The following is a 17,584-nucleotide window of genomic DNA, read 5'->3' as shown; positions in this document are numbered from 1 at the left end:
TAAAGCGGTAGCATGAGTCTTTGGTACTCTGAAAATCCAGCCTGAATTCATGAGTCGGAAATAACAGGCTGAGCGAGCCTATCTCTGAGTATTGCAGAATGCTTTAGTTCCCCAAACTTTGTTTAAAATAAGAGCAGCTGTCAAAGAGCAGAGATTAGAAGGAAAGGTGCATTCGCTTCTTATTTATCAAATTTAAATAGCCACCTATCACACACAATAATGACTTTGGGTAGTCTATACAACCATAACAGCAAAGAGGGGTCCTTGGTGCTTTCTGAGATGGCTAGTTTTCTTCCAGACGTTTCATTACCAAGGAACAGTGGTAGTAAGGAGTGCTGTTTGCTTTATATTCTGTGCCTGTCTGTGTGGGTGGGGGGACGGTTTTAGAGATTCTTTGGTTGGGCTGTTTACTGTTGGTTCTTTGGCAGTTTCTTGATTGTGGAATTGCTTGCTTGATGGTTGGTTCAAAATTGACTTTGGAATTAATCTATGCTGATCTGATGGTGGAGAGGTGCTGGAGTCTTTTTCTCTTTTGGGCTGATTGATTGTCTCTTTTGTATATTCTATGGATGTTGTTAACATCTATTGATGGCTGATTTGTCAGAGTGCCAGGCTTCTAGAAATTCCCTGGCATTTTTGGACTTGGCTTAGTCTAGGAGTGTTATATTTTCCCAATTGAAACTAGAGTTAAATCTCTATATATATTGTGAAATTAAAGAATTTTCATCATGTCTTCTACCAGTGGGTATTCATGGATGCATTCTGACAGTCTTCTGCGTGTTTGTTGCACTATGTAGGACCCCTCATTTCAACCCTGAGCTACATATGTTCTCCTTTATTGGTACTATAATAGCAATGAATCTCAAAGCCAGCATTGCCTTAAATCAGTGTTTCTGCAAACCTGGCATCTTTAAGACATGTGGACTTCAACTCCCAGAAATCCGGGGAGGGGGGGGCATAGGAAATTCTGGAAGTTGAAGTCCACATGTCTTAAAGTTGGCAAGTTTGGGAAAACTGGATTACGTTGTAAAGAACAGGACCATGGCTGCATTGGTGTCATGCCACTTTACAATCTCTTGGTTACAGTCAGATCAAAGTTATTGAACAAGCCTCCTTCCCACCTGTTATAAAAAAAAGAAAGCCTTAGCAGCTGGTAGTAGTGCCTTCCACTATCCTTTCTCTCTAGATTCAAAAGCTACTGGAATTAAACTCGGGTTTGGGTAGTACTCGGACGTGAGACCACCAGAAAATCCTCAAGCTGGCAATTTATTTTTTGCATTAGTTGCTGGGGAAAGTGTACGGACTTGTGCGTAAGATCATCAGCAGGCGGTCTTAACCAGAGGTCCCCAAACTTGGCAACTTTAAAACTTGTGGACTCCCAGCTCCCAGCTACGCTAGCTGGAGACTTCTGGGAGTTGAAGTCCACAAGTCTTAAAGTTGCCAAGTTTGGTACCTCTGGTCTTAACGCTAAGGAAGCTTTTGATTGTATTTTTGGAATAAAAGAGATTTCGTGCTCAAAAGAGGGCGCTACTGCCGTTTCCCTAAAGTATTGTACTTCGATTGCTCCGAAACTTGTTTGTTTCAACTTCCATTAAAGAGATCCGTGCTATTTGAACCGAACCGGAATTCGCTTGCCCTCCGTCCTTTCTTCGTTAATAGCAGAGCCTCGCTTTGCCTGAATTTGTTAAGTTTAATTCTCGGCCCAGCTGCTGCGTCCTATAAAATGCTCCGCCTGGGCCAAGCAACCGCTGTGTTGCGATTACTTTCTACGGAGAGCTGCCTGGGGACTGTAGGCATCTCCCCGAGAAGACCCTCGTCCGGAGAGAAGAAAAAAGAGATCCTGTTACACGTGCACGGAAAGGCAGGCTGCGGTAAGTGACTCCCGGAGCCCTCCCGAAGGCCCAAGGCTACAGAAACCAGTTGTGAGATACATGTCTCAGGAGATTCTGAGGGAGAGATTCTCAGTCATCGGGATCAAGGTTGCCCCAAAGGTGCTTTTTCAAGAGGCAGTCAGACTTTCTGGTTTTTCTCTGAACAAAGAAATTGAAAGAAAAACCAGAGAGTCCGGTTGCCTCTTGAAAAAGCACCTCTGGGACATGCAGTAAAATGCTTGCAGCTGTCCTCTAGACTAGACTGAAGGAAGGAATTTTTTCCCCTTTCCCACAGCTGAGCGGTAGGGAAAAGACACCGCACGCGACCTGATCAAAGCCCGCGCATTCTTCCTGGGGCGATCCAGGCCGTGGGCCAATCGTAGAAGACCTCGGAGACACGCCCCTTTATTAGCTGGGCGGGGAAGGCGCCAATCGTCAAGGGAGAATTTAGAGGAGGCCGCAATTGTGTTCATTAAAGGGATTCTTTTTTCTTAGAAACAGGGGTCTCCAAACTTCGACAACTGTAACACTTGTGGGCTTCAAGCTGGCTGGGGAATTCTGGGAGCTGAAGTCCACAAAGTCTTAAAGTTGCCAAGTTTGGAGACGTCTGTCTTTAGATCAGGGTGTCCAACCTTTTGGCACTTTATAGTGTGTGATTCAACTCCCAGAATTCCCAGCCAGCATGTGCTGGCTGGGGAATTCTGGGAGTTGAAGTCCACACACCTTAAAGTTGCCAAGGTTGGACACCCCTGCTTTAGACGGTGTGGACTTCCAGAATGCCTCAGCAAGCTTGCTGTGGAATTCTGGGATTCAAAATCCACACATCTTAAGGTTGCCAAGTTTTGTGTGTGGGGGACACACACAACAACTCTCCCTTGGAACATCTGTAGCTGTCAGAGGGCCCTGGAGAAAACAGCCCACAAAGCCAAACAAAGTTGGCTTTGGACTTACTCTGGCCATATGAGATTGCTTGATTCTTGTAAGGAAATTAAGGCCCCATGGCAGAAGTTTGAAAAGTTTGTATAGCTATAAAGAGTAACTATGAAGCAGTATACAGGTAGTCCTCAACTTAACAGTTCATTTAGTGGCTGTTTGAAATTCCAACGGCAGTGAAAAAAGTGACTTATGACCATTTTTCATACTTATGACCGTTGCAGCATCCCCATGGCCACCAGATTTACATTTAAATGCCTGACAACTGGTTCATATTTATGACGGTTGCAGTGTGTCCCGGGTTCATATGATATTCTTTTGTGACCTAATAAGCAAAGTCAATGGGGAATCACATTCACTTAACCATGTTGCTAGTTTGACAACTGCAGTGAATCACTTAACAAATGTGGCAAGAGAAGTCGTAAAATGAGGCAAAGCCCACTTATCAAATTTCTCAATTAGCGACATAAATTCTGGGCTCAATTGTGGTCTTAAGTCAAGGACTACCTGCACTTATACAGTAAGACTTGTGCCTAAGTCTACGTGAGTGACTCCAGACTGGTCACTGTCTCAGCCTTAGCAAGCAGGAAGTGGCAAGTCACTAATGAAATCTTTTCAAGAAGAGTGCAAGGATTTACCTAGGCCAGTGGTGGCTAACCTTTTTTGGCTCCCGTGCTGAAAATTGCGGGTGCACCCTCACATGCCAGCACCCAGAAGGCCATGCGTGCAGGGCCCCCCCATGCCTCCTGTGCATGTGCGCACGATCTCCATGTGTGTGGTGCGCATCTCTGTGCATGTGAGCCCCCCACATGTTTCTGTGCATCTCTGCACATGCATCTCCCACACAACCCCTGCGCATGTGCGCCAGATACCTGACAATCAGCTGGCGGGCAGGCAACGTGCGTGCATGTGCAGTGGGGCTCTTCCAGGCGACCTCTCGCGTGCCAGCAGAAGTGGCTCTGCGTGCCACTTCTGGCATGCGTGTCATAGGTTCACCATCACGGATCTAGGCAATCAACAAGAATAAAGACTGACACATGCATACACACACAAAAAAAGCCCTAAAATATCCATGCATAAGCAGAATGCACATAACTCAAATGATACACAGTTCCCCTTTCCACTCAGCTCATCCTATTTCAGAAGTAAATGCAGAGAAAGAATGTAATACAGTAAAAAAAAGTCAAGGCAGCTTTGCTTTCATAACTTCTTAGACTTTTGCAATTTAGAAGTGCTTTACAACAGTGGCCCCCAACCTTTTGGGCAGCAGGGATGGTTCCATGGAGACAGGTTTTTCTGTAGCGCAGAGTTGGGGGTGGTGGTTGCGTGCTGCCAGCATCCCCCAGATGGGACTTCGCTTCTCTGAGTGGCCTGGTTTCTGGCATGCTATGGATTGATATCGGTCTACGGACCTGGGTTACACAGTCTTCTTTGGAATGATTTTCTGACTGCTCTCCAACTCTGACCTTAATTAGTTTCTAAGCCCACATTTATTCAATAGTTTTACTGCTGCTTTTATTCCTAGATTTGCTTTTTAGGCTTCTCTGAGATGACTGTGCTTAAAAAAAAAACCTCCTGAAGCACAGTGTTTGAATTTTCTAATATTTTATTATGAGCTTGAACTGAATGTTGGCCTGGAATTGTTTTGATTAAGTAAACAAGACATAAATCTCTTTTTAAAAAAATATGTTATTGTTCTTTTGAGGAGTAAAGGAATCACAGAAATTCAGATGAACAGACCACATGCCAGAAATGCCCTGGGGAAAGTGTTTGTGGATGAAGTAAGTGATTGTATTTAACTTTTCCCTTATATAGATATTGTTTGAAAGGATATGGGTGTCCAAGGTAAGCATAACTGTCAATGAACAGTACTTTCCTAGATCTTAATGCAGATTTTGTAGCAGAAGCCACATATGGAAAAACAAATTATGCACATACCAGCTTATGTATTTTATCACCTAAAAAGCGTGATCACACATACATAGCTGTGACCTCAAAGGAAGTTTTCATTGAATTGAATGTTGGGATTTATTCTCTTCTTTCATTAGCTATATGAAATCCTTGATGTTCTTCATTTTGATGACAGTATCCGTGCTGTAATAATCAAAAGCAAAGTAAAGGGTGTTTTTTGTGCTGGTAAGTAAAGCTGTTTTTTTTTATTTGAAAAAGCCAAAAAAACTTAGAATGAGTGGAAGAAAATGCATCACTTAACCCAGGGGTTCCCAAACTTGGCAACTTTAAGACTTGTGGACTTCTACTCCCAGAATTCTCCAGCCGACATAGCATAGCTGGCTGTAGAATTTTGGGAGTTGAAGTCCATAAGTCTTAAAGTTGCCAAGTTTGGAGATCTCTGACTTAACCTATCCTTTCCACTTGGTTATTTAATAAAATATATTTCCTATATCAGTGACTATTTTTTTCAGAAATGGTTTGTTACTGCCTCATCCCATGGGCTGGCCCAAGCCTGGCTTTGTGCCTGTGCCTAAGGCAAGACTCAGCGTCTCCCGGTTTCTAGCCTGATTCCTTAATCGTTACACGAAACTGGCTCTCATTATTTATTTTATTTGATGGACAATCGCTTCTAAACTTCTTGTGCCATATCTGTCATCGGACATTGGCGATCATGTTGGCGATCCTATTTTTATCAACAGCCGCATGAAAAAGTGCTGCTGAATTTTGTCCAAACCAGTCTCTTAGATGTTGAAGCCATGATGTTCTTTTTCTGCCTGGACCTTGTTTGCCTTCAATCTTTCCCTGGAGGATTAAGTGGAGGATGCCGTATTTTTCCAGGTATCGCATCGCATGCCCGAAATATTCTAATTTTCACTTTTTAATGGTTTTGATGATTTCCCTTGGCTTTCTCAGGCAGCTTAATCGCCTCATTTCTGATTTTGTCAACCCAGCTTATACGTAACAGCCATCTATAAATCCACGTTTCAAATGCTTCTATCTAATCTCTTCAAGTAGCTTTCTGTCAGAGACCCAACTCTCTACTCCATAGAGCAGGATAGCTTCTAATAACTAATTCAATTTATACAGATTATTTTCTCGTCCCTCCTTGCTTTTTTGTCACCCAAACAATTCCAGTTTTGATTACCACATTACAAAAAAGATGTTGAGATGTTGGGAAAAGTGCGGAGAAGAGCAACTAAAATGATTAAAGGCCTGGAAACTAAACCTTATGAAGAACAGTTGCAGGAACTGGATATGGCTAGTCTAGAGAAAAGAAGGACTAGGGATGACATAATAGCTGCAGTCCACTATTTGAAGGGCTGCCACAAAGAAGAGGGGGGTCAACTTATTTTCCAAAGCACCAGAAGCAAGAAAAGAAACAATGGATTGGAAACTAATCAAGGAGAGAAGCAACCTGGAATTAAGGAGGAGCTTCCTTAAAGCTTCCTTCCACTGAACCAGTGGAACACCTTACCTTCAGACGGTATGGGTGCTTCATCACTGGAGATTTCTAAGAAGAGACTGGACAGCCATTTGTCTGAAATGGTATAGCGCAGGGGTGTTAAACTTGTGGCCTGTGGGCCAGATGTGTGCCACATGATGGCCCCACCCCTGCCCGGTTTAGCGAATGAGGGGAAGGTCCCGATACATCACATGACACCTCTGTGAAGATGCAAGTTTGACACCCCTGGTATAGGGTCTCCTGCTTGAGCAGGAGGTTGGACTAGAATATCTCCAAGGTCCTTTACAGCTCTATTCTGATTGTTTTAAGAGTGTGACTTCTGGCATTATAGATATAAATGTATTACACATCAATATTTACCGATGCAAATAATGTTAATAATATCTACTATTTATTAAACAGTAGTCAATAATATTAAATAATATGTGTGTGTGTGTTTTCTTAAGTTTTTGCGGGTACTTACATGTATGGCATTCAGCTTTGTTCGGGTATTTTCCCATGTCATTGTAGTTGTGCTTTTAAAGTTGTAGCAACGTTTCGGCAGAATCTCATCTGCCATCTTCAGGCTTCTGTATTGTGTTTGTCAATAACTAACACACACACACACACACACACACACACACACACATATATATATAAAATTCAGCTTTGTTCGGGTATTTTCCCACTTCATGTAGTTGTGCTTTTAAAGTTGTAGCAATGTTTTGGCAACTACTATGACGTGGGAAAATACCCGAACAAAGCTGAATGCCATACATGTAAGTACCCGGGAAAACTTAAGAAAACAAATATATACACACACACACATACTGCTTGAGTCTGTGGATAATGAAGCATACTTCTACTATCATAGGACTCTTCTCTAGTTCATGCAGCAGATATTGATCCATTACCATCAAGCATTTCTCTTTCCGTGTTTCCCAAATTATATCTTGGTTTTGTAAATGTAGGTGCCGACTTAAAAGAGCGAGCCCGAATGAGCGATGCTGAAGCTGATCATTTTGTTCAGAGGCTCAGAAGTTTAATGGACAACATTGGTAAGCTACCTTTGTTCACAAGTGAATCAGCCTTGTTAATATGAAGCACAGTCAGAAGCCTTGGTGTTATCCGTAAAGCAAAAATAAATGTTTTGAGAACTCCCTTGTTTTTTCCATTATCTGTCAGGTATCAGCAATGTTCTATCTGCTTGTTTTGAATCTAACTTGTACATAACTTGTTATACGTCACTCCAAATATCGTGGACATTATCTTACTAGCCTGTGAGATCACTGCGATTGTGTGATAGTTTGAACGTTCTTTAGCACTGCCTTTTTGGTATTGGAACATAAAGTGATATTTTCCTTCTCTCGACCTTTGCTGTGTTTACAATCTATAAGTAGCACTTTAAACATCATCCTGTAAGATTTTCAATGATTCAGCAATGTTTTCTAGGGCCCATTTAACTTTACAAGTAGTCCTTGACTTACAACAGGCGTGTCTAACCCACAGCCTGCAGGCCGCACATAGCCCCAGACAGCTAGTAATGCATCCCACAAGATTGTACACTTTTGACAATTTTAATGTGATCTATACACATTAACCATATTATATATTTTATAATATTATATATTTTATATGTGGCCCAAGCTGTGGTGGGATTGAAATATTTTTGCCACCAGTTTGGTGGGTTTGGCTTGGTGGGCGCGCTTTGCATGCATGCGCATGCCAAACACGCACTTTGTGCAGGTGCATAGGTGTTTGTGCAGGTGCAGAGGCATTATAACTCACCTGCAGGCCCGCACGATCCCAGTTGCTTCAGCAGCTGCCACGCGGCAGTATTCTGTGCTGCGCAAAGCAACTGCGCTTCAAATTCAGCGGATAAAGGGGAGTATGGGAGCCCAGGTGGGCGGGTGGGCCCAACAGCAGAGCAGCTGAGACAACCGGTTTGGTCCCTGCTGCTCATCGCTGCTACCGGCTCGCCAGAACCAGGCCGAACCGATAGAATACCAGCACTGGTCCCAAGACAATTCTTCTCTCAATGTGGCCCAGGCAATCCAAGAAGTGGAACACCTGTGACCTACAACCATTTGTTTAGTGACTGTTTAAAGCTATGACATTGCTGAAGGAATGGTGGTTATGAGTGGTCCTCAGAGCTCCAGCCATTCCTACATCCCCGCAGTCAGGCGATCCCAATCTGAGTGCTTGGCAAACCTTTTGCTATTGCATCCTGCATTGCCATGCCCCACAATCATGTGATTGCCAATTGTAATCTTCCTTGCCAGCTTTCCCAGATGATCAATAGGGAAACCAGAAGGAAAGGCACTGAGTAACTCTCTTCCAGCCCCTCTGCCCTTGTGCCATGCTGGCCACTTGCACATCTCTGCCACGCCTCTCCCAGCACTTGTGCACCTCTGTGTACTCTGGCACATCCTCCCCAATGTCACATGTTGAGAATTATTTGTACTTGTCAGAATGCTAGGTGTGTAAGGACAATCCTTTTGCATTTCATCAATCATGGAATCTTTTTTCTAAACTGTAGTTCTAACCATTCATTGCGTGACCGTTCGAATCACAGTGGAACTGAAAAACAGGACTTACGACCGTTTTTCACACTTATGACTGTTGCCACGTGCTCGAAATTCAGATGCTTGGCAACTTGACTCACATTTATGACAGTTGCAGTGACTCAGGCTCGCGTCTGATCCCTTTTTGCGACCTTCTGACAAGCAAAGTCAATGGGGAAGCCAGATTCACTTAACAACCGTGTCACTAACTTAATAACTGCACTGATTCACTTAACAACTGTGGCCACAAAGATCATAAAATGGGCCAAAGCTCACGTAACATCTGTCTCACTTAACAACATACATTCTGGGCTCAATTGTGGTCGTAAATCAAGGACCGCTTGTATATTCCTACCATTTGTTCTTTATATTTTCCTTCTCCAGTAGATTTTCCAGTAGATTCTTGTTGCTTTTTCTTTTATTGTGCCATTCTGGCAAAAACACACTTGATGATCCTGTTTCTGTCATATTTGCAGCTGCATTACCAATGCCGACTATTGCTGCAATCGATGGTTATGCCTTGGGTGGCGGCTTGGAAATGGCCCTAGCTTGTGATCTTCGAGTAGCAGGTGAGAATATCACTACAGGTAGTCCTCGACTTACAACACTACATTTACTGACTGTTCAAAGTTACAATGGCACTGGAAAAAGTGACCTGTGACCATTTTTCACAGTTACAACCTTTGCAGCTTCCCCATCATGCTCATGTGATCAAAATTCAGACGCATGGCAACTGGTTCATACTTATGACCATTGCAGTATCGTGGGGTCACGGGATCAGCTTTGCAACTTTCTGACAAAGCAAAGTCAGTGGGGAAGCCAGATTCACTTAAAAACCAGGTTACTGACTTACCAATTGCAGTGATTCGCTTAACAATTATGTCAAGGAAAGTCATAAAATGGGGTAAAACTCACTTAACTAATGTCTCACGAACAACAGAAATTTTGGGCTCAATTGTGATCATAAGTCGAGGACTATGTGTATAACCAATACTTTTGGTTCCTATTCTGAAAAGTTAATTTAATTCAACCTATAACATCTAAAAATCATAAGCTAACTGTTGACATTATTATATTCCTATATTACAAACTTGGTGCAGCCAAACTGTAGTATTTTTAAGACTTGTTAAATGTGTGCTACCTTTATATCATTATTATACTACTATTTTGATCTTGTATATGTCTTTTTTTTTTTTTTTCAAATTAGCATCATCGGCTAAAATGGGTTTAATTGAAACTACCAGAGGACTTCTCCCTGGGGCAGGTAAGGTTGTTGCATCATCAGTTTTCTTGCCCCTTGTCATACAATTGTACTGTAATGTGTTAAAAATAGCAAAAGCTATTAATATAAGTTCTCAGATTTTATATTGTTATACATTCCTATTGTATAACTCCTGTTTTTCCAACATGGGAATAGTTTACTATGACATAAATGAATATGATACATATTTTCTTGAGGATTTCACAAAGAGTTTGCACACATGCCTGGAATTGTCAATTAAGATCATCTTCAGGTTTCTCAATTTTCCCAGGAATCAAGCTGCCATTACATGTTGTTTTCTGCTCTATCAATCAGAAAAGTAAATCTGCTACTCTCCTCTCTCCAGCATGGAGTTTCCCATCTCTTTTTCTTTGCTCTGGAAATTAATGTATCCATGTAAAATAAGAATGGGTAGAAAATCAACCCACTCTTGATTTATGCAACCCCTCCATTTGCCAGGTGAAAGAGAACTGATTAGCTCATGAAAACTGTCCTACTTTTGCCACCCAATTGAAGGGACCCCAACTGTGAAAAAAAATAAGGTAGTGCTAGATTAGCTTCCTATTAGCTACGGAAGAAAAAAATGAAATTCCAACAGCTTCCTTTCCTGGTTGAGGGAATGAATTGTTTTGAGGTGGCAATGTCGAAAAACATAGTTATGCTAAACTTTAAATCCAAATAAATTAATGCAAGGTAAGAACAGAACCTTTTCATGAAAATTATTACAGTGAAATCTCAGCTGATCACACCTTAGTGCAATGGGCTTAGTCTGTAATACATCACATTTACATTACTTGTACAATAAGCAACTACCAGAAATCAGTTTTATAACATACTTTGGTATTAAGAGACATTAAGAATATCAGAAAATTGCTTATACCAATTATTCTATTAAGATGAGGTTCGCTATACCAATATAATGTATACAAGTATAAAGAAATTTAGATATGATTTTGGGAAAAGTATGAAAGAACTAATCAGGAGGAATTTTAGAAGTTATAATTCTAACCCTACCTTGATTCTGTTTAGTGTCACTTGAGGTACAGAGAAACTTGGGCAGGTTTTCATTCTACCATCTTACATTTTTACTATGAAAAACATTCCTTAAAATTCCTACTGCTCCTGTTTCTTGACCTAGCCTGTCTTATAGGGCTGGTTTGTAAGAACCTGGTTTGATGTTAGAAGGCTAGTAACAACTAGATTTCAACCCAAGTAAATCAGCAGAATTTAGGAGAAACGTCATAATCATTACTTTTAACTTTAGCAATATGGATGGTTCTTTGTGGAATTAAATAACAGAATAGAATAACAGAGTTGGAAGGGACCTTACCGGTCTTCTAGTCCAATTCCTGCTGAAGCAGGAGACCCTATAGTATACCATTCTAGACAAATGGCTGTCCTCTTTTTTTAAAAGTCTCCAATAATGGAACACCCACAACTTCTGTAGGCAAGCCTTTCTACTGGTTAATTGTCCTCTTGGAAAATTTTTCCTTTGTTCTATGTTACTTCTCTCCTAGAAATTGAAATGGAAACCAAGGCATATAAGAGCTTTCTGTAAAATCTGATTGAGGAATTTTGCATTTTTCCCTGTCTAGGTGGAACCCAGCGCTTATCACGCTACATTGGCCTTGGCCTAGCCAAGGAGCTCATTTTCACTGGCAGACAGATTGATGGGCAAGAGGCTTTCTCCATGGGGCTACTTAATCACACAGTACCACAGAATGAGGAAGGGGATGCAGCATACCGAAAGGCATTGGCTTTAGCTGAAGAAATAGTTCCTCAGGTTAGTCTGTTCTTCACCTTCCTCTCTATATTGCTGAAGAAACAATGTTTCTGCTTTTTAAAAATAGAGTACTTTTTATTGTGCTGTAAATTTCTAGAGGCAAATTAAGTCTTAAGTTCAACCTGTCTCAAATATTTATATATTTCTTGGTGACAAAGAATTCTTTTTAGTTTAGAAGACATCCATTGATAAATTAACTGGATTCTCATAAATCCTGAATAAACAGTAATGATTTGGCTTTACTGCACCAAAAATATATACTTTGCTATTCCTGCTTCATTAATTACACCTAGGGGAACCAAACTGATATAGAAGATTTAACTATCTTTTCATTTGTCTCTGTGAGAATTTATAACATCTAAGGCCATTGCCTTATGGTGTAAAGAGACTTGCATAACTAAATAAAGAATAAGTATTTCTTTTAAGTCAGTTCCACTTAGAGAACTGAAATAACTCTCAAATGACTAGAAATTAAAGTTGCTCTGTGCTAAAGAGGCCCGTCCCTAATTTGTGCAATATCTTTCTTGACATAGTTGCTCTTTGGGTTCTTATTTTTAGAACACTGGCGTTTTTTGAAAACACAGTATGTAAAGCTAATTATAATTTGATTTCATTTCTTTTAAAGTAGTTTCCAATTTAGGTTACAACAGTTTCAACTTTGTTTGGCGTCAGGAGTTTTGACGGAGTTTTGTTTTTGTTTTTATGAAAATAAAACTAAAACTAAAACAAGACTTCCTCAAAATTCCTCATGCCTCCCTGAATAGTGTATGTTCTGTAAATTCAACATCTTCAGTATCTTCCTTTTTTATTAGAAATTTATGCAATACACCAGAGGCAGTCTTGTATTTACTCCACATTGTGAAAATGATGTATTGCAATCTTTAGCACTTGTTGATTATGAGTTCCTTTATGAGGCACTTTGTCCAAACTAGTTCTTGTGGGATTGAATTAATGGTATGTGTGTGCATGTGTGTGTGTGCATTGTGTACATGCAAACAAACACATTTCCAATACAAAAATGCTTTTTCTTTTCTTTTCAAAGGCTCCAATAGCTGTGAGACTGAGTAAATTGGCTATAAACAAAGGGATTGAGGTAATGATTTATTACAAGCTTCTTCAATTTAAAGTTCTACAGAAAAGTAGAGAAATAATGTTCCAAAAAGACCCACAACATTTTTTAGAGCTTCCAGATCTAACCTGCAGAAATTCAGTCCGCTAATATCATGGCAAGAGTTAAAAGTTGTCTATATCTTTTCCCTGCCATTTGGTGGCTGTCTACATTTACAGTCCAGATACAGTAATTTGACATGAATGACAGATCTATTTCATTGTCTGAATCAAAAGAAGACATAAGAAATGTACAGATGACCATTGCTTCTTCATTCTAGTGCTGCATTTTCAGTAATAGTACACTCAGCCAAGAAACAAAAAGGATAGAAAAATAGAAGAAATAATAACAAATCACCATTTCCACACAGAGGCTTCAACTACTGTTACTATAGAACTGTCTCCTGAGTTGTCAGGCAGGGCAGAAGAACAATTCACAGAATAACAGAGTTGGAAGAGACCACTAGTCCAATCTCCCAAAAGACTAAACCATTTCAGACAAATGGCTATTGAGTTTCTTCCCCAGTAATGGAACACCAACTTCTGAAGGCAAGCCGTTCCACTGATTGATTGTTCTAATTGTCAGGAAATTTCTTATTTCTAGGTTGGATCTCTCCTTTATTAGTTTCCATCCATTGCTTGTCTTGCCTTTAGGTGCTTTGGAAAATAGATTGGCCCCCTCTTCTTTGTGGCAGCCCCTCAAACGGGTAACAGTTATGTCACCCCAATTCTTCATTAGACAGACTAGACATACCAACTGTTCCTCACATTTTAGCATCCAGTCCCCTAATCCATATTCTTGCCCTTCTCTGCACTCTTTTTAGAGTCTCAATATTTTTATTTCAAAACTGGATGCAGTGTTCCAAGTGTGGACTTACCAAGGCATTATAAAGTGGTACTAAAACTTCACATGAGCTTAATTCCATCCCTGTTAACGCAGCCTAGGACTGTGTTGGCTTTTTTGGCAGCTGCCAGCACACTGCTGGCTCATGTTTAAGTGGTTGTCTGCTTAAATGTTATCTTAAATGTAACTTTAAAATGTAACTTAGTTAAGTGTTTATTGTAGGAGTCAGTGTGTATGTGCACATATAGCAATTGCACAGGTAACACTCATTTTCATACTGAAATTCCCACAAGGTTCTCTACCTCTGGCATAATCCAAATGTATCTGCTCTGAGTATCTAATGTAGCTGCACCTGTAATAAATCTGTTAATATTTATGTGCCAAAAGCTTTGCTTGGTAGAGAGAACCTTGTCTTATGTCACTGATGGAACTTGGGGGAAGTCCAGGATGATTTATTACAATTCATTAAACTGTACTTCAATATATTATTTCAGAATTGGTAACTTGGTACTGCTTTCCTTTAGATGGGCAAAAGGTTTTTTTTCCCCTTCCTTTTCAGGTTGATATTGCTTCAGGAATGGCTATTGAAAGAATGTGCTATGCCCAGGTATTTTCTTTTTTAAAAAAAATCTGTTTCTTGTGCCCCCCCCCCCCAACTTTATCAAATCTTGTGGTATGACAATTTAAAAAGATTAGTAAAAAGACAAAATGTTTTTTCTTCTTAGCTTCAGTGTGTGTTCTTGCTTCTCAGACATTTAGATTGTTATACTTTTCTCCATTCTTCAGTTCTGAATACAAATATGCACCCACACCCATCAGATGAATTAAAAACCCCAGTAAATCAAATTAGTTTTTGTGTATTCACATACACATGTACATCCTAAACTGCCTTTTCTTTATTTAATGATATTTGGAGGCAGGCCAGCTCCAAAATGAATCCGGACAGTGTAGATCAAATAAAAACAATTACAAAACCCAATGACTATTATTTATTTATGAGACACAGAGACCATCTATTAAGAGTTTTGACTGGAGAAACAAACAACAGCTGGGAACTAGGACTATGCTATATAGGTTTTGGGCTAGAACCCCAATCGTCCTACTCCTACAAACTTAAGAAGTTTGAGGGGATGGAAGTTTTGGTGTGTCAATGAAAGGCTTGAAAACTTTTGAAAAGATTAAGAGATGAAATATTAAATGATTGACTTGTATTTTAAACACAGAATCTCCCTACTAGAGACCGTCAGGAAGGAATGGCTGCTTTCAGTGAGAAACGACTTCCAAAATTCACTGGTAAATGAGGCTAAAACACCATTTCTGAAAGTGCCTGAATACAAGGAGGTGATCAAAAGGCTGTGCCTTATTGAAAAGCTTTTCCTTATATGCTTTATACTTTTTTTTTGCCTGAAATCTCTTTTTGATGTCAAGAACTAAACCATAATAATGTAAAGGGTATTACTATTCAAATATGACAGTGATAAAAAAATCATTTTCCAACCAAAGCATGCACTTAATGCACTTATGAGTAAATTTCTGTACCTGAATAACACTGTCAATTGCTGCTCTGTCACTTTTTCTGTCACATTGTTCACTTAGGAACAGATTTCCTAAATGAAGAGAAACTATATATTATCCCAAAAAGCAACCAGCTGTACTTGTTAAGATTTTATAAATAATGCACACACACAAAAAAAGATTCTATTCCAAAGAAAATTTACAATAATGTATAAAGTCTCCTTTGAGTCAGGTTCAGCTTCTGGTAGTTTATATGCATCAATCTAATGCAGTTTTCTTGGTATAGATGGAAGTGGTTTGATATTGTTACCTTTGGGGATTTTTTTAATGGCTACCAAATGCAGAATTTCTTATAATTTCTTAAACATTTTAAGAACATCAATTATTTTATGATAAAATAATATAAAACTATATGTATTTTCTTTGCATTCCTGAATTATATTTCTGAATAAAGCTCAAGATTAAAATACTTAACTGAAAATGTGTAAGTATGCCATTGCTTTATTTCCTTACAACAGAACATTGCTCAATCTATTAATAGTGGGTAGTTCTAATTTCTCCAGACTTGCTTGCTGACCTTTTGTTATTGACTGTTCTTTTGAAATCAGAGAGCAGGTAGCTACCTTTTAAGGTAGCATGTAAATACTTTATTTTGAGTTAAATTGTGTTCTAGTGAAATTTGTAGATCATACAAAGTATTCATGGCGGCAAAAAAATCCAATATGATCTTGAAGAATTCCCAAAAGATCTGGTTAAACAATTGTCAACCAAATTGCAAATGTTCAGTTTAAATAAATATAAAGTTATGCATGGTGGACAAAAAACATGTAGCTTCAATATATACAGTAACCAGGGAAAAGGTCTTCTGGTTATATGATGGATATCTGAAGTTGTGAAAAATGTGAATTCTGTGCTAGAAAATATTAGGAAAGGGATAGAAAACTTCCAACACTTGTAATGGTCTGTACAAGGGAATTAGAAAACTGTACTGTCATGGAGGCTGTATTTGAAAAAAATATATAAAATGAAGAACCGGACAGCTAAAAGATCATGGTTTTTGAACAACTTTCTTATAAGAAAAGGCTGAAATGTTTGGGATGCGTTAGCATAGAACAAAGAGAACCAGGAGCAGGAGAATGATTGAAATACATAGAATGATGAATGGCAAGGAGAAAGGGTATTTCTCTCTGGGCCAGGGTTCATTCAATGAAATTGATCAAAAGGAAATTTATCACAGATAAAATAATGTGCTTTATGCAGCACCATTTGCCTGTAAAACAAGTCACAAAAGTCGCCTTGTGGTCGGATGGGCAGCAAACAAATCTAATAAATAAATTGTGCTGATATTAATTTGGAAGTATTTAAAAGAGGGTTGGATAAATTTATAGAAAACTGGTCTACTGATGGCTATTAATTTTGAGATTCATTGGGAGTGAGCTGAGAATCTCTCCAAATATCAGTTGCAGAGAATAGCAGCAGGAGTGGGGTATGTCTCGACCTCCTATTTGTGAATCCCATGAAGGTAACTCCCTGGTCTTTGTAAGGAGCAAAATGGGAAATAAAATAGGCCTTAGTAAGATCTGTTAAGGTTATTTTTATTTATAGAGCTTATTAACAAAACATGTTTGTTGCTGTCAAACTAGAAAAGGGAGTTCAGGAAGAAATATATTAGTTACAAAATATGGACATTAATAAAATCAAAAATAAAATAGAGTGGGGTTAGGTCAAGTAAGACAGGTAAGTATACCATATTAGACACCCCAAATTTAATGTCCAAATAGCCAGGTGTGTAGGATGTAAAGTTTGAGCTGTCACTGAAATCTAATTTACTTTGATCTGTGTTTCTCAACCTTGGCAATTTTAGAATGCATGTTAAAAGTCACAAGAATGCATGTTAAAGTCTGTTAAAGGGCCAGTCAAGAGCAGGAAGATTTCCCTTCTTAGTCAATGTCAAAAGAAGACCTTTTTGGCTCTTTTTGCCTTTTTTTCTGTCACAGGAGAAAATCCTCCTGCATCTTAGAAGTCTGGAATTGGTGATCCAGGAAATACATAAGTGCAAGTAGCAGAAGCTAGAAGCAAATTAGAATGTTGACTTATTTTTGTGTGTGTGTGAGAGAGAAAATTATCTGAGTTATAATGCTTTTATTATCTTTTGTTCTACCTACATATTTCCCCCTTCTTTGTCCCTGACTGGAGGAAGCACCGAGTAAAACGCAGCAGATTTCAATTATTTCATTCCCTTTCTCATTTTGGTTACCTCCTGTATAGTTCTTTTCCTTTATATTGCTAATAATCCTAGCATTGATTATCCA

The 17,584-nt window shown here is 39.3% G+C and overlaps 1 protein-coding gene across 2 annotated transcripts; it reads left to right on the top strand.

Annotated features, from left to right (window-relative positions):
• Positions 1–64: 64 nt before the first annotated feature.
• Positions 65–15,757, top strand: ECHDC2 (enoyl-CoA hydratase domain containing 2). Of its 2 annotated transcripts, XM_087929933.1 has the most exons (11): positions 65–166; positions 1,598–1,871; positions 4,518–4,585; positions 4,853–4,940; positions 7,170–7,256; positions 9,239–9,331; positions 9,970–10,026; positions 11,619–11,806; positions 12,849–12,899; positions 14,317–14,364; positions 14,981–15,757. In XM_087929933.1, the coding sequence occupies exons 2-11, from the start codon at positions 1,724–1,726 to the stop codon at positions 15,056–15,058; spliced, it is 906 nt and encodes a 301-aa protein (XP_087786059.1). In that variant the 5' UTR covers positions 65–166; positions 1,598–1,723; the 3' UTR covers positions 15,059–15,757. The 2 variants fall into 2 exon arrangements, with proteins under 2 accessions (XP_087786059.1, XP_026562896.1); XM_026707111.2 differs by lacking the exon at positions 65–166 and having other exon boundaries at positions 1,468–1,871.
• Positions 15,758–17,584: the final 1,827 nt, after the last annotated feature.

The sequence above is a fragment of the Pseudonaja textilis genome, chromosome 3 (assembly GCF_049901715.1).
Source record: "Pseudonaja textilis isolate UNSWEBS1 chromosome 3, rPseTex1.2, whole genome shotgun sequence".
NCBI lineage: Eukaryota > Metazoa > Chordata > Lepidosauria > Squamata > Elapidae > Pseudonaja > Pseudonaja textilis.
The sequence above is the reverse complement of the archived record's forward strand: the minus strand, read 5'-3'. Positions and strand labels throughout refer to the sequence as shown.

Excerpts from the sequence above, each read along its gene's own strand:
- ECHDC2 (XM_087929933.1), top strand. The coding sequence starts at position 1,724 with ATGCTCCGCCTGGGCCAAGCAACCGCTGTGTTGCGATTACTTTCTACG. Across the intron at positions 10,027-11,618 it reads AGGACTTCTCCCTGGGGCAG|GTGGAACCCAGCGCTTATCA; the intron begins GTAAGGTTGTTG and ends TTCCCTGTCTAG. Across the intron at positions 14,365-14,980 it reads AAAGAATGTGCTATGCCCAG|AATCTCCCTACTAGAGACCG; the intron begins GTATTTTCTTTT and ends TTTTAAACACAG.